Source organism: Temnothorax longispinosus, chromosome 1, assembly GCF_030848805.1.
Source record: "Temnothorax longispinosus isolate EJ_2023e chromosome 1, Tlon_JGU_v1, whole genome shotgun sequence".
NCBI classification, from domain to species: Eukaryota; Metazoa; Arthropoda; class Insecta; order Hymenoptera; family Formicidae; genus Temnothorax; species Temnothorax longispinosus.
In genome coordinates, this window is record NC_092358.1 from 26,014,787 (window position 1) to 26,029,099 (window position 14,313).

Genomic DNA, 14,313 nt, shown 5'->3' on the forward strand with positions numbered 1-14,313 from the left:
GCTCCTCGCCTCGCCGGTGCGGTCCTCTTGGCATCATTCGACTTAACCCACCTCGAAACCAGTCGGATATCGGTCAGACGAAGTACACGCGTCATGTGTAAAATAATACGCAAAAGTTATTGATTTATTAGGTACTTGTTTTACGAGAAAGAGAAAATGCACGCGCAAGAGCGTTTAAAAACTGGCTGTATCTACATATGTAAATGCAAATAAAATGAAATAAAATTTATCGCAAAATATGTCGATTAGAACAGAGTTTTGATATTAGAAATGTTTAAAATAAGTACTGCAAAGAGAGAATGCTGATGGAAAAGGGAAATATCTTCCAGACAAGATCGTATTATATCCTCATTAGCCAATTTCGTTGATTACTCCAAAATATAAATTAAGGTACCTAGATGAATCAGATGCCTCTTTGAAACGGCGGGCAAAAATTTCTCCGTGAAGCATCACCTCTTTGGATAATAGCGGATGTAATAGCGAGGGAAGAAAGCGTCTTATCCGGCAAAAGTGCAATATCGTGGGCGTGTCAATTGGGTTTATCAGCGCGGTATCATTAGCGCGAGATTTCCGGACGTCGCAACGAGAGAGTACCCGGCGTGTTTTCGCGACGCCCGAGAGCGCATCGGGAGAAGGCATCTCGCCTCTCTCTCTTTCTCTCTTTCTCACTCTGCCGATCTTCATCCCTCTCCTCCTGCTCGTTCCGCGGCGCGGAGGCGCCGACTCGCTAGCTAAAGGAACTCGGGCCTCTCCTGCGGAACATCCCCGGCAGTTTCACGTCGACGGCCATCCGGATCGACTCGCCGCGGCCAAGGTCGGCGGACGCAAGGAGGAGGATCCCCGTCGAAGGTCGGCCAAAGAGATGAATTGGCGAACGATCGTGAGTGAGGCTCCTCGACGTGGTGCGGCATCCTCTCGCGAATGACGCTCCGGTTCGCCAATTCTCGTGATAGATTCTCTGTACCTGACGGTGATATGACAGTGCGAGTTGATCGAACGATTGAGACTGTGTCAGGGGTGGCAGCGCCGAAATCGGATGGTTGAGTTTCATCTTGGAGCACACGTGGCGATATTTAAGAAGCAAACAGGTAGGTATCTCGGACAATTAGTCTTATTCGAGTCGTGACGTAAATATGCCAAATTTTTCACAGAAAGGAAAGTAGATGTTTCTGCCGCTCTAAATATCTAAATAGTGCGCTATATGACGTAATCTCGGGGATATGTAAATCTTAATTACATTATTAGCTTCTCGTATATTTTGATTTGACAATAAACATTGCGACAATCAAATCATCACGTTGTCCACGTGACGGGACGCGACTATGGAGTTCGTTCTTCATACAAATTCGATCAATACTAACAATAGGTAAGTGAAAAATGTAAGTGAAAAATTATCAATCAATATTCTGTCGGCATCGACAACCGTTATGTGTGCGCGTCTGAAATAAATGAAATCTCCGGCCGCGCACGATAATTACCGAGTTTCTAAAATTCCCGGAACCGACGACGTGCCTTTTAAAACCGCTAAGAAAATGATCCATCGGTGCGATCGAGGCGATGACGCACCGACGATGTATGTCTCGCGCATGTGATTATCGGTCGGTTCGAAATCCATTAAAGCAGATGCAGGCGGGAAACGAGCCGTGAACCTGGTAATTGTAAGCTGAACGACGCACACGCATCAAAGTCGAGCGCTTATATCGACCAGAGCTCTCGTCTACGACACGTGATGCCGTAATCTGTTCGCCGACCTTAATACCGTTGCCACAAACACGACGCGGACGCTTCGACAGTTATGAAAACAGGGAGAGATGATGCTCTCGAGAGAAACGCGACGGACAGTGCGGATGCGGATCGAGCGATCGCTCGCGAAATCATCTCCGTTTCCCCGCGCGATTTTCCCGTCCACGCCACAGATTCCTCCGACGTTCCGCTCGCGCGGCGCTCCGCGTTAATTTTTCAAACGTCATCGCTAATTCGGCGCGTAGTCACAGACTGTTAATAATAACATCGATGAGGTTCGTGCTGCTGCAGTGATTACGGTAGCGTGCAGAGCCGAAACTGGGTCACCGGCATCAAGAAGCTCACCGGCGGTGATTATTCAGGGCCGGCTTCAGGCGATGAGCAAGGAGGCAGTCTTCTCGCGAGCGATCTCACGACATAATGAGTGGCATCACATATTTTGTGCTGTATAAAGGAAAATTTGAGTGTCAGGAGCTGTTTACGATGAGTGGAGCGCGCGGAGAGAAAACTTCCGTTTCGATTAAAAGCACGCGCGTGGCCGAAGGTGGCCTCTGTTAATTACCCTGCGCCACCGATAATTATCGTGACGCAGCCTCCCGCTCGTTTTCGAAATCGTCGGTGGTCCAATCAGCCGAATCGTAATTACAGTGCTGTTTTGGCAATCGATTTCGTCGTGTAACGATCGCGTACGATCGGCACGTAAGGTCAGTACGCGTTCGCGACAGGGACACGTACTGACAGTTATTTCAGATTGCGTGCGGGGATGACGCGTTGCTCCGTGGCTGCGCGAGTGATTATATAGTAACTCAAAAGTCCGTACTTCGATTCCGGCCCAGTCTTCATCCTGTGTATACCTCGTTTAAAAGATAGATTCCCTGTTTAATAGGAAGTTAAGGATCCATATAAATTATCTAAATTAAATAATTCGTTTAAGAGTTTAAAAATTATTGTTGACATATTGCAAGTGATAGATGATAGTACTCAGCGCCACTTCTTATACTTTAAATTTGAAAAAAAAAGATTGCGTGCGTAATAACCCGACTCCAAACTCGACATTGACACCTTTCGGCTACCGGCCAGGCTGCATGCCGCCTCATCCAGCTGGCCCATAACTGTAAAGCCTAACTGTGAGCAGTCGTATATAGATATCTTAAAGCGCTAGCTCGTACCGGACGTGAGGCTGACGTTGACTCTTTATTGCAAGAATACATCTTTCTAATATTACGAAATTTGTAATTTGAAATGTTTGTATAACTGCATCGAATATTAATTATTTAATTTCAACTACATTTATAAAGTTTTCAATTTAAAAAAATGTACCTTTAATTATAACATGTGGCAAGATAATCGTTCTGTCTTTTGATTAAGGAGAAAGTCGCATTACTTTTTAAATTATAATATATTATTAATATAAATTTACTGCGGATCTCCGTTGAAACCGGTTTTGCACTTGGACAACGGCACCATTTTTTTAAAGAGTTATTAAAAAGCGGCGCGCGTACACCACCTTAATGAAGAAATGCGTAAAGTTTCAATTGCCGGTGAAATCCGTAACAGCGAATAAACACGCAATTTTTCTATATATATATTATGTATTCCCATGAATAACAGTTTTTACGATTTCTAGTTTGCAGGACAACGACCTTGATATTGATTCAAGGCAAAGGAGTAAAGCACTCTTTATATCAGTTCGCTTTATATTAATTTACGCTTAAATGCGTGCTAACAACTTTCATCATTTAATACGTTGACCGATACGCCAGTCTCTCAAGCCGTTTGCATAATCGCGAGACATCACGTGCAAGAAAATTCAAATCGCCGCTGCCGCGGTCAACCGTTTTATCTGTCACGCATCGACGATCGCGAGCTCATATTGTTCGCATTTTCCTTTTGTCCCGATCACTTTTACCGTTGCCCGCGTCTATCTCGCCTCGTATGTAAAAGTACCGAGGCTGACCCGGTCCTGTCTGACGCGATTTTAATTATTCACGCACCGTCTGGCGCCCGCATAAATTTAACGCGCCGCGACGTCGGTAATGAGCACCACGTGAAACACCAGATGAAAGCCGAAGGACCCGATTGTGCGTATACGCGCGGTCCTAACAACTTTTCCACTGATATCGTATTCGGGTCATTCGGGGAAACCTTAACTAACTTCCACAAGGTTGTTAGAAACAAGTAGGCGCGAGTAATTACCATATACGAGTTCTGTTTAGATATGATCGACGAACAAACTAGCGTCAATTATATCATCAGCTATAATAATTCTTTTCCAATTGAGGCCACCGCTTGATTACACCGTAATAATGTGCATTTTTTTTCAGAACGAATGACGTCAGCGGGCAACACAATAGAAAAACAATTTGCAAACACACGCATCTCGAACGGGTTGCGTAACATTCGTACGAAGCATGTCGACCTTAGGAATATCCCACTACGGAGATGGCTTCCGATTGGGCGGGCCACCGTCGGAATGCTCCCTCAGGAGCAAGGCGCAGATCGACGCGCTGTTCGAAGACTCCAGGTGAATCGAATTTATTAAATTGTTTTAATTACATTCGACCAGTTAGAGAGCATAGAGAATTAACGTTGATCTTATACTACTTCTTGTTTATCTTTCATTAAATTCTTTAATTACGTTTTACCAATTACAGCGTAGGGAATTAATATTGATCTTGCGCTACTTTATTTTTTATTATTTACTATTTTTTTATTACCGCTTTATTCTTATTATCTTCGCACTGACGAGTCTTGATCACCTCAGATCGATCTGCAGTTCGACGTTGGGAGGGTGGTACGCCGGACTGTCGGTCGTCATCCCGAGCAACCCCAACGACGCGAACGAGGAGCAGAAGAGGGTGAACAGCGCCGTCCAGGCGCGCATCGAGGCGATGTTCGCCTCGGTGGAGGCCGAAAGTGGGACGCCCGGTGAATGTGCCGCCGCAATTCTGCCGGTAATGACACGAATAATTACGCACGTGGAGCACCATCGCGAGATTGCCCGCTCGAGTCGCCCGTCGGAGGATTCAGATTCGGGGATCTCGCGGCGGTTCAACCGTATACGTAGCGAGTACGCGCGCGGCTGCATTTTCACTTATGTTAATTCCATTGTGCATCCGCACACGTCCTCGCTTGAAAAATCTCGCGAATCTCGACGTGGCCGAACGTGATCATTCCGTTCTCCAAGGGAGACGAAGGTTCGGGCACCGCGACGAAAGGCTCACCTACTTCGCCATCGAACGTGACTTCACGGGCGCGTTTAATTCGTCTATCTCAGTGTCAAAATTGAAACAACTGCGAAATCCCGCGAGTGAATGTCGAGGCATCTAATGAGAAATTAATGCGACGTAAAATTGCGGAAATCGTTACGCGCGAAAAATAGTTGTGTCTGGATGACCTAGCTTCGCTCCTTTGAGCAGAAATATAATTTAATATGTATATATCTTTTCGTCGCGACCACAATTAATCAGGTTCGTTCATTTTCAAATTCGATTAATTCACCTTTCTCATTTCGTCTCAACAATAAACCGTTAATCTTATATGTTTTGTTCTTCATCAAAGATGAGATCTGAAATATGAGATCGGTGAAAAGCTTCGTGAAAAGAAGCACGTTGGGTGGTATCCATTTTCCGCCTCAGAAATCTCGCGTAGATCACCCTGACGATCGTGATGATTCCGTGTCAGAAATAAAATTGAGATCGACGTATAATTACTCGCGAGCTGGTTGCTCATTAGAAAGGAAAGAATTGCTCAGTGATCTTTTAAGGAGTAATGTACTTATAGTATATACAGAATTGTAAAAATCCGAAGAGAAAGCAAATCATATATCTGAGATCTCTATATATCTAACTTGAGATGGTATCAAACCCTTCGGAGTTTAATCGGTCTTACACAGCAAAATTAATTTTTTACGTGTTAATTAGTTCGTATATTAGTAGATACGTACATTTATTTGATGGTATCGCTTTAATTGAGATTATAATAGATTGCAATGTGCGGTACAAAAGAACTTTTAATAAGCGAAGAAAACGCTTTGATAACGCGTTTACCTAAATTAATTATAAACAGAGTTGCAATAAGGCTTATATTTCCAAACCGTAATAGTATAAATAATAGTATAAATAATATGATGTTACAATTTATATGAAATAAATTATCAAAATCTTGTAATTAAAATATATAAATATATTTAATTAGTGTATTTTTCAAGGGATTGACTTGGGTATTTTGATACATAAAAATTCGACGAACACGAGATCTACATTCGGTATACGTAGCACGCGTTACAATATTGCAATCGCCATTCCTGCGGACGTGCCCCGATTCGCGAAAAAGGGTCGCGAAAAGTCCTTCGACTTTCCTCGGGGCGTCGATCCGGAATTTTTAATCGTCACTTTCATTCCGCTCACGATCCGCGAAGCGTGACAGACTTCCATAAACTATTCGGAGCGCTGAAAAATTCTCCTTCAGTTGTTAGTTGTGTTACGCCGGTATGCGGATTCTTTACCGCCGCCGACACGGTATTCTGTTTTATGGGCTCCGCCGCATTGTTTCGCATCGCTTCGCGCACTTCGATTGGGGCTCACGAAAGAAGATGCCGATCAATCGATAGAATTACGTCAGAGAACCTGACGAGGAAACCTGCTTAGGCGTGGCAGTCAATCATAATGGCACGGCAGCTGTTTGTTACAGTCGAGAGCATTGACTCCCTCCTGTCTTCTTTGATGGCTGAAGTCACGCCTCTCTCTCTATATAACTCGAATCGTTGGATTTCGCGGATAATTGTATGATAAAAGTGAGCACCGTTATTTTTCATCCGAGGTACGAAATCCGATGTCCACGATTCGAGTTTTGCACATTGTAACATATATATTATATAATGTTTATTACATTCCGCACGGGATAGATATTGAAGCGGTAGCGAATAAATAAGCAGCAACGCAATAAAAATTTTTCAGAGAGACTATAGTTAGAACTTTATCGCGTTCAAAATGTGCATAATAAAGTTCCCGTTTAACGACCCCTGTTTATCTTCGACATTGCCCATCGCGCGAAACAGGTTCCCACCGCTTTCAGACACGCAAAAAGAATGCATCTATTGTCAAGCGCTATTTTTACATGGATGCGTCGGTCTCTCGTAATGTCGTCCGAAGTAAAAAAAAAAAAGTTTTTATGTTAATTATTCGAAACTCCCCTGTAGATTTCTTATTCCCGCTACGATCTCTGATGATCATACTACTGAAATAAATCACATTCCAAACAATAAAAAGCTTAAGATACGTCGGCTTTACGTTACTTTAAATTATCTTCTCTGTCTTCTTTCTCTATTAAAAATATATTCTTCGGGATGATTTGTATATTTTGCACGTTCACGTAGGTAAAATACATGGGAGCTGCTCCAGTCGGCGGACGTGTGGCGAGCGTGCGGGGTCTTCAGGAACCTCTCCGTCAGCTATTGGAACGGATGGAGGGATGCGTGAGGGCCGAGCTGGAGGTCTCCCGGCGTGGACTGACGTTCCGCACGAGCGAGGTCTGCGAGAAGAATAATCCTTTCCGCAGAATAGCGGTATGGAGTGCCCTGCGGCTGCGATGCAAGAGAACACCGTCGGGCGATGTGCACCACGCCTTCTTGCCTCTGGTCGGCGATCAGGACGAGGGACAGACGATGGAAGACAAGCACGCCGATCTCTACAGGTGGACGCTACGTATAATTATAATTAATTTTTTGGGATACAAAGATCTACCAATACCTATTATATTATATATATTATATTATATGTTTACCCTGTTAAATATTTAAGGATGCAATTTAATTTGATATTAAAATATTTTGTTCTTTTTAATTACCATGTGTGTCGAAATTTATTATTTTAACATAAAACAGTATTATTTAAATTTCATTAGTTTCATTAAATTAACGACATATTGAGTAGCTGTGACGACCTATAGAAATAATTAAAAATATCTCAAAATGAGTATAATTTGGCACTACAAATTTTTAACAGCGTAGAGAGCGCATATTCATACATTTAAAGATTAAATTCCACGAACAGATGTTTAATTTTGCTTTTAATTTTAGAACAATGCGCGGTTTAAAAAGCGAAGCGGAATTCTATCCCCCGATCTTCGCCGTGGTGATGCGACGGCCCGGGGCGGCCAGGCTCCTGGAGTGTCACGCATTCGCTTGCGAATCCGAAGAAGACGCAATAGCGGCCGCGGCCACGTTGTATCGCGCTCTTCTCGCCGATCTGGACGCGAATCGGCGACGACCTCGTCACACGAACGGCGTCGGCTGCATCAGTCTGGCCTCCGTTGCCTCCAGCGTCCGCGAGCCCAGTCACAGCAGCAGGATCAGTTGCCTGCTGCCTCCGCCATCGAGACCGACCGCGCCGCATCCTGTCAGACCGCCCAGAACCAAGAAGACTTCCGTGAGTAGCTCCGTCACCGAGGACGAAGGCGGAAAGCCTAGCCAGCAGAAGGTACCACGTAGGAAGAAGAAGAATTCCGACGTGAAGGCGGAGGACATTCTCGAGGCGCGCGGCAGGAGACGCGACAATGTCAAAGTCGAAAAGTGCAACCTGGGACAGAACAATCGTGACATCGTGTTGTCCAGAAACGAGGAGCTGCAAAATTCGAAGAACAAGATGTTTTCCGCTAAGGATCAGAATTCTTTAAGGATCGAAATAGAGTCTAATAAGTCCGATAAAATTTACCACGCTCGTGATAACGATACGGACGGAATTTACGAGAGACAGTCGAACAAGTACGAAAAACTGTATAAACGGAACAATACGAGACGGGACATGAAAGATGACATTTACGAAAGAAATTACGGCTCATACGATTTGAATCGAGCGAATTGCGCTGGGAATTGCGAATTATACTCTTCCGGAACTGACAGCGTTCTGATATACGAGAAGGTCAATAAGACCGGGAGAAACGAGATGAGCTCCATTTACGAGCAACCCGGCAGGAAGAAGGAAAATGTCTACAGTTCGCGTATCGAAGACGCTGATAAAATCTACAGTCTCGGGAAGGAGGACATTTACGCGGGCAAGAACAACAGAAACAGTCAGACGAGAAGATGTCAAGAAGACATCTTCTTCGCGAAGAACTTAAAAAATAATGGACACTATCAGTCACATCACGAACATTCAGACGGCACGATAAACCAGCAGAGACGCTCGAGGGACCCGGAGAGAGCGTACTCCGGCAAAAGAGTCAGCCGAGTCGTCACCATGGACAAACCGTTGAGGAAAGAGGATCCTGGTTATTCGCTGAGCATGCCGGAGTACAGTCATCCTCGGGTGAGAAGAAGAAGCAGAGCGGGCAGCGAGCCGCCCGTTAGCCATTCGGAGAACGCGAACAGGATCCTGCAGGAGAACGCGCTGAAGAGATCGCAGAGCGACGTGGACGTGGACAGAGGGGACCTGATGACGAGGGTCGAGCTACCTAGGAGAGGCAGTTTCCTGACTTCCAGAAGCACTCGGAGAACCAATAACGTCAAAGGGGGCACTCCGCTCGGATTCACGGAGCTGTTTGACGAGTTCAGGAATCAGGAGGGTCTGACCAGCGTGGACGACATTTTGGCAGCCATCATAGGTAATAATCTACGCTAAATAATAATATGATTGAACACACAAAGTTCAATCTAACAAAATTTAGATCTAATTCAGGATTTATTATAGCGCGCTGAAGACGATCTTATTTTAGATCGAAACGCATGTCACATTATTGTTTATCTAATTTATAATACATTCTTAGCACCAGCACCAGCACCAGCTTGCCCTTTTACCTCCTTTGTTCTTAATTTTCCAAACTGCGATCTATTATTATTTTAGATCTCATTATTTTCCAGATCCGGAGGGTATGTCATTTAACGATCTGAAGCCGCTCTACAAGGAGTTCTTACTGAAACTGGCCGCGACCTTGACGCAAGATGAATTGTATCAACGATCCGCCAGTATCATGAGAAGACGACGGAGGCCACAAAGACGAAGATCGAGCCGTCGATCTTGTTTATTGGGCAGAGCTATAAAGAGGTCGGTCTCGAGACTGAAAGGTGGTCCCACAGAATTTACCTCCGTGATATTCCCGGCAAGAAGATTAAACGATAGCTTCGGCAGTAGTTCGTCATGCGACGTCAGGAATAATCATCGGAACCGAGTGCTGGCGAGCAGACTCGGTAGGAGAAAATCCTCGCGGAGGACAAGCAAGAACGGGATGTGCCACACAACTTCGGAAGACAGCGATACATGTTTGTAGAAATATTGCAATTAAAATCTAAATTAATCATACTTGTCTACACCTTTAGTACGTTCCAATTTCTCAAAATGTTATAAAGTAAAACAAAATATATATTATAATAATATAGTAATATAACAAAATATCTGAATTTCGGTATAATTTGTACTTATTGACGCGTAATAATTATAAAACTACGCAGGTAGACGATTGAGTCGCAGCATGGGTGCCACCGCGAACAGGAGCAGCAGCGGATACGTGAGCTGCAGCGAATGCAGCTACGACTCCGAGTCGTGTACGTGCGTGTCGGCGGATAAGTGTTACTGCTCGTTGTCCAGGAGAGTACAGGCTACGCCTGTCTCAGGAAATACGGTCGTTTGCGCTTGCGACACGGACAGTTGCTCCGAGAGCAACAAGTGTTACTGCGCGAGGAAACCGATACAGCCGACTATACTGGAGCAACTCAGGCAGAAGGGAATCGTGCCGGCGGAGAGCACGCTCAGCAGAGGAGACAGTCCTGAGAGGATCCGAGGTTCGAGACTCACCAGTAGTCACAGTTCATCGCGCAACACCGATTGCCTCAAGGTAGCCAAGGAACTTTATGTTAACTGTTAATCTTATTTTAATTTTGACAGTCATATTAAAATCTCTTTGTACGAATTCTATCGCAGACTCGATCGTCGCCAGTTTGCGGCAGTTCGGATAACTTGGCCTTGGATTACGATCTCTTCAGCCCAGGGAGAAGATCTCAGCAGTCGTCCGGCAGCGAGAAAGTCCTCGTGGTTAGCGCCAGAGATACTCAGGGCCGTTTGGTTTACGTCGGTGGCGCGGAACGGGACAAGAAGTATTCCTCCCGCGGTAGCGGGAGATCCGGAGCGCATCACGAAGCGCTCTCCATAAAAAAAAGCGCGGAGATCGCCGCGGTTTTCGGCGCGGGTGAGAACAATCGTATTTCGAGAAGGGCTAGTAACGCGTCAAGTACAAGAAGTTCGATCAGCCTCGAAGCTGGATTGGGCTACTTACCTTGATGGAAGTGTCCAAAATTATCTTTAACAGTACTTTCGCATATTTAGTATTTAATATTATTATATACGTGTTCGTGTAATACCTTGCCATTCGCGTTATGATCGATAAAGGATCGTTCACGAACATATCGTGATTCAATTAGTCGTTTCTCGATAAATAACATGCAACTACTTATTTGTACCTGTTTTCATGTTGAAAGATTTTAGCGCCTAAGTTACAGGAAATGAAAATCATTTATATATTTTATTTCAACTTTAAAGCGTTTACTTGTAAGCGATAAAAATCAAGTTATGATATTTCTTTGCTACGCCGGACCTGATAGTTTATTATTAATGATAAAACGGGACAGTGCAATATGAGAAACGCGAATACAAAGAGTCGAATGTGTTATAAATCACCATTTTTATGCTCGTTTCTTCGTTAGATAAGTATTATGTACACTGTATGTGAAATACTTTTCAAATATTATACGTATTTATAATTCAAACTTTTGCACTATCTATGTATCGCTAATAAAGTCTTCATCCATCTTATGGAATGTCTCTGTGTACTCAGATGGCACCTCTACTTCTTTCAAGTTATCTAAGCCAATTTCTTCTTCGGTTCTGTAACAAAAAGATACAAATTTCTTTTATATAAAAAAAAAACAATTAATTAGATTTTAGAAGTAGAATTTTATTCGGAAACATTTACTTTATCAAGATATCCACGACATTTTCACATGCCAATAAACAGCTTCTATCCTTTTCCCATTTATGAAGCTCTCTAAGTATGACATATGTATTTTTTTCTCTCAATATTTTTCTACCTGCTTTTGTTGCACAGAGTTGATTTAATGCTTCCAAAAGTATAAGTCTGGAAATAACATAATAATACTGTTGTTAATGTTTCTTTACATTAGATTTTTTTAAGTATTCATCTGCCGAGCTGTATTTTACCTTATACCTGGATCAGCCTCTCGAGTTTTTGTTGCAGGAAGATATTGCAAATTAATTGGCAATTTTTCATTATCTTCGTCGTCAAACTCTTCCGGACCAGCAAGTGGCAACAACAGGTATGATAACAAATCCACTTCGGGGCTTAGCAACCACTCGTGATTTTCCGTGTCAAAAGTGCAATTTTTCAAAGTACCAACAACACCGCCTCGTCTAATCTGACTTTTAGAATATTCCGTGAACGGAAAGAGCCGTTGAATAACGCAACGATTTCGATCCATCAAATACCTGTAATTAAAACACATGTATCTACGAGATGTAACTTAGTAAAATACAAAAATTATCAATTATCAACAGTACCTTCTGACACGTGGCGATTGACTAAGATTGCTAAAGACATATCCAAGATAATGCAATTTCTCGCCTGTAGTGTTGTACTGGTTTGCAGTAAATGCAGCTACTATTTCATCCCAAGAATAATTACTTTGTTCGATAAGTGTTATCACTCTGTTCACCAGATGAAACGGTCTAGTCATATTAGAAAGTATCATGCAACAGGCGTCAGCTAGAGTACTGGATTTATCCATTATGGCCCTATAAAAAATAACATGTAAAATCCGAAACGGAATAGAAGATACAACAATAAGTATACAATAATATATATTACCTCAGACAAGTTTTTATTAAATTCTGACTAGGTCCCTGGGTAGGCAAATCTGTTGAAAACAAACTTTATAAAGTGTCTGCTACAATTTCGTCCGCAGAATGCCAACAAAAAATGAAAAAATCTGCCATTTTGTAATTATTCAAAATATTCTATTTATGAAGTGACCAGATTTTGCTCAATTTTTTTTTGCTGCTTTAATCTGTCGTCAGATTATTGGAAGTTCTACTGACAGAACAGAAATAACCTAATGCGAATATAATTGACGCCAATAGGATCAAATCCGTTAACATCTTGCTTACTAGGCTACGGTCAACGTGACGCTACAAATGCTTCGAAGCATTCCTCTTCTCTTTTCTTTCAATGAAGAAAGAAAGAGAAGAATGCTCCAAAGCATTTGTAGCATCACGTTGATCGTAGCCCTAGTCATATCTTTCTTTGTCGAATTACCTAGTTCCGAAATAATCAGCATTGCATTGGCTCCTGCCTCATCTCCGGTAATATTTACTAATATTCGTGCGGCACACCCGCTGATGGAAGCGCGATCATCTTGTACAAGAGTAACAAACTGCACCAATGCTTCCGGTGCCTGCAATAGGAGTTCCCGGCCAGCAGCGGTCGCCGACAAGTCTGCGTGAATTTCACAAGTCGATCAGTTGAGACTTTAGCGAAATAGACAAACGTAGTGGGACGCGAGATACTTATACATATATGTATGTAATTAAAATACGTGAGAATACGTACGGAGCACGTGGTTCGACGCGCAGAGTCTCAGATCAAGTCGGCTGTTAGGGCTTAAGTATTCAGTGGAAATTTTTTGCAGAAATTCCATGATTTTTAATTGATGTATTTAACTCCGTGGCTGTGAATTTATCAAAAGTTCTGATAATCTGAACCCTTAGAAATCGTAGTTTTTTTACTTACGAAGAGCAACGCGTGCTATCAACACAAATGCACGTGCATCAATGAACGAATGAAGAAAAATGAAGGAATACAGGATACAATGGGTCTGCTTTTTTTTTAACTGCACTGGCTGAACTGGTGCAAGTGGTGCACAGTGCACACTGATGCGTAAGTTAGAGTGAAACAAAATATATTTGTCTCACTTCAACTTATTGCACCAGTTCAGTCTAGTTCAGCCAGTGCAGCTTAAAATACATGGTCGTGAGTCAAGTGAGTGGCGTGAGTAGCGGTTATTCAGTAGCCCTCTGTATAGTATACGCGTGTAACTTGCAACTAATATCATAATGGTACATACATATAACATCTAGCAGTAAAGAATAGAGTTCACGTCCGACGGTACATACAGGGTGCTCGAGGATTAATTTACCTGCAAAGACAAAAATCAAAAATTACAAAGTGCACGAATGAGGATTATTTTCGATAAAAAGAAATTATTTGTAAAATCCCAGGGGACGTCTCATTGAGAAGAATACAATCTTTACAGCATCTTGTTCCAACGTAACGTACTTGGCAACTGAAATCAATTTTGAACTACTGCGATTAAAGTAGCTCCCTGACAAACGTGCTACTAAATAAAAAAAATAATAATATAAGATGAAGAAAAAATAATAGGGAACAAAGATGAGAAAAGTTGATAATAAAGAAAATTCGATTTTTTTCTGCGTTATTTTATATTTTGTCGTGTTACATTTCCGGTTGCTGGTAATGCAGCTCGTGGCGATTTCACTTCGCTTATTG

At 42.8% G+C, this 14,313-nt stretch overlaps 2 protein-coding genes across 3 annotated transcripts; one reads left to right on the top strand and one right to left on the bottom strand.

Moving 5' to 3' along the window:
* Window positions 1-562: 562 nt before the first annotated feature.
* Window positions 563-11,254, top strand: LOC139821288 (uncharacterized). The gene is made up of 8 exons (XM_071792227.1): window positions 563-1,088; window positions 4,068-4,267; window positions 4,508-4,697; window positions 7,121-7,437; window positions 7,823-9,345; window positions 9,602-10,000; window positions 10,190-10,572; window positions 10,659-11,254. Exons 2-8 carry the CDS (start codon window positions 4,155-4,157, stop codon window positions 11,013-11,015), a joined length of 3,282 nt encoding a protein of 1,093 aa, XP_071648328.1. The 5' UTR covers window positions 563-1,088; window positions 4,068-4,154; the 3' UTR covers window positions 11,016-11,254.
* A 144-nt stretch (window positions 11,255-11,398) lies between these two features.
* Window positions 11,399-13,758, bottom strand: LOC139821354 (protein HGH1 homolog). Of its 2 annotated transcripts, XM_071792369.1 has the most exons (8): window positions 13,537-13,758; window positions 13,357-13,474; window positions 13,063-13,242; window positions 12,616-12,664; window positions 12,309-12,542; window positions 11,952-12,236; window positions 11,707-11,868; window positions 11,399-11,618 (listed from the first exon to the last, which is right to left on the bottom strand). In XM_071792369.1, exons 2-8 carry the CDS (start codon window positions 13,442-13,444, stop codon window positions 11,513-11,515), a joined length of 1,104 nt encoding a protein of 367 aa, XP_071648470.1. In that variant the 5' UTR covers window positions 13,445-13,474; window positions 13,537-13,758; the 3' UTR covers window positions 11,399-11,512. The 2 variants fall into 2 exon arrangements, with proteins under 2 accessions (XP_071648470.1, XP_071648461.1); XM_071792360.1 differs by having other exon boundaries at window positions 13,357-13,758.
* Between the last annotated feature and the right edge of the window lie 555 nt (window positions 13,759-14,313).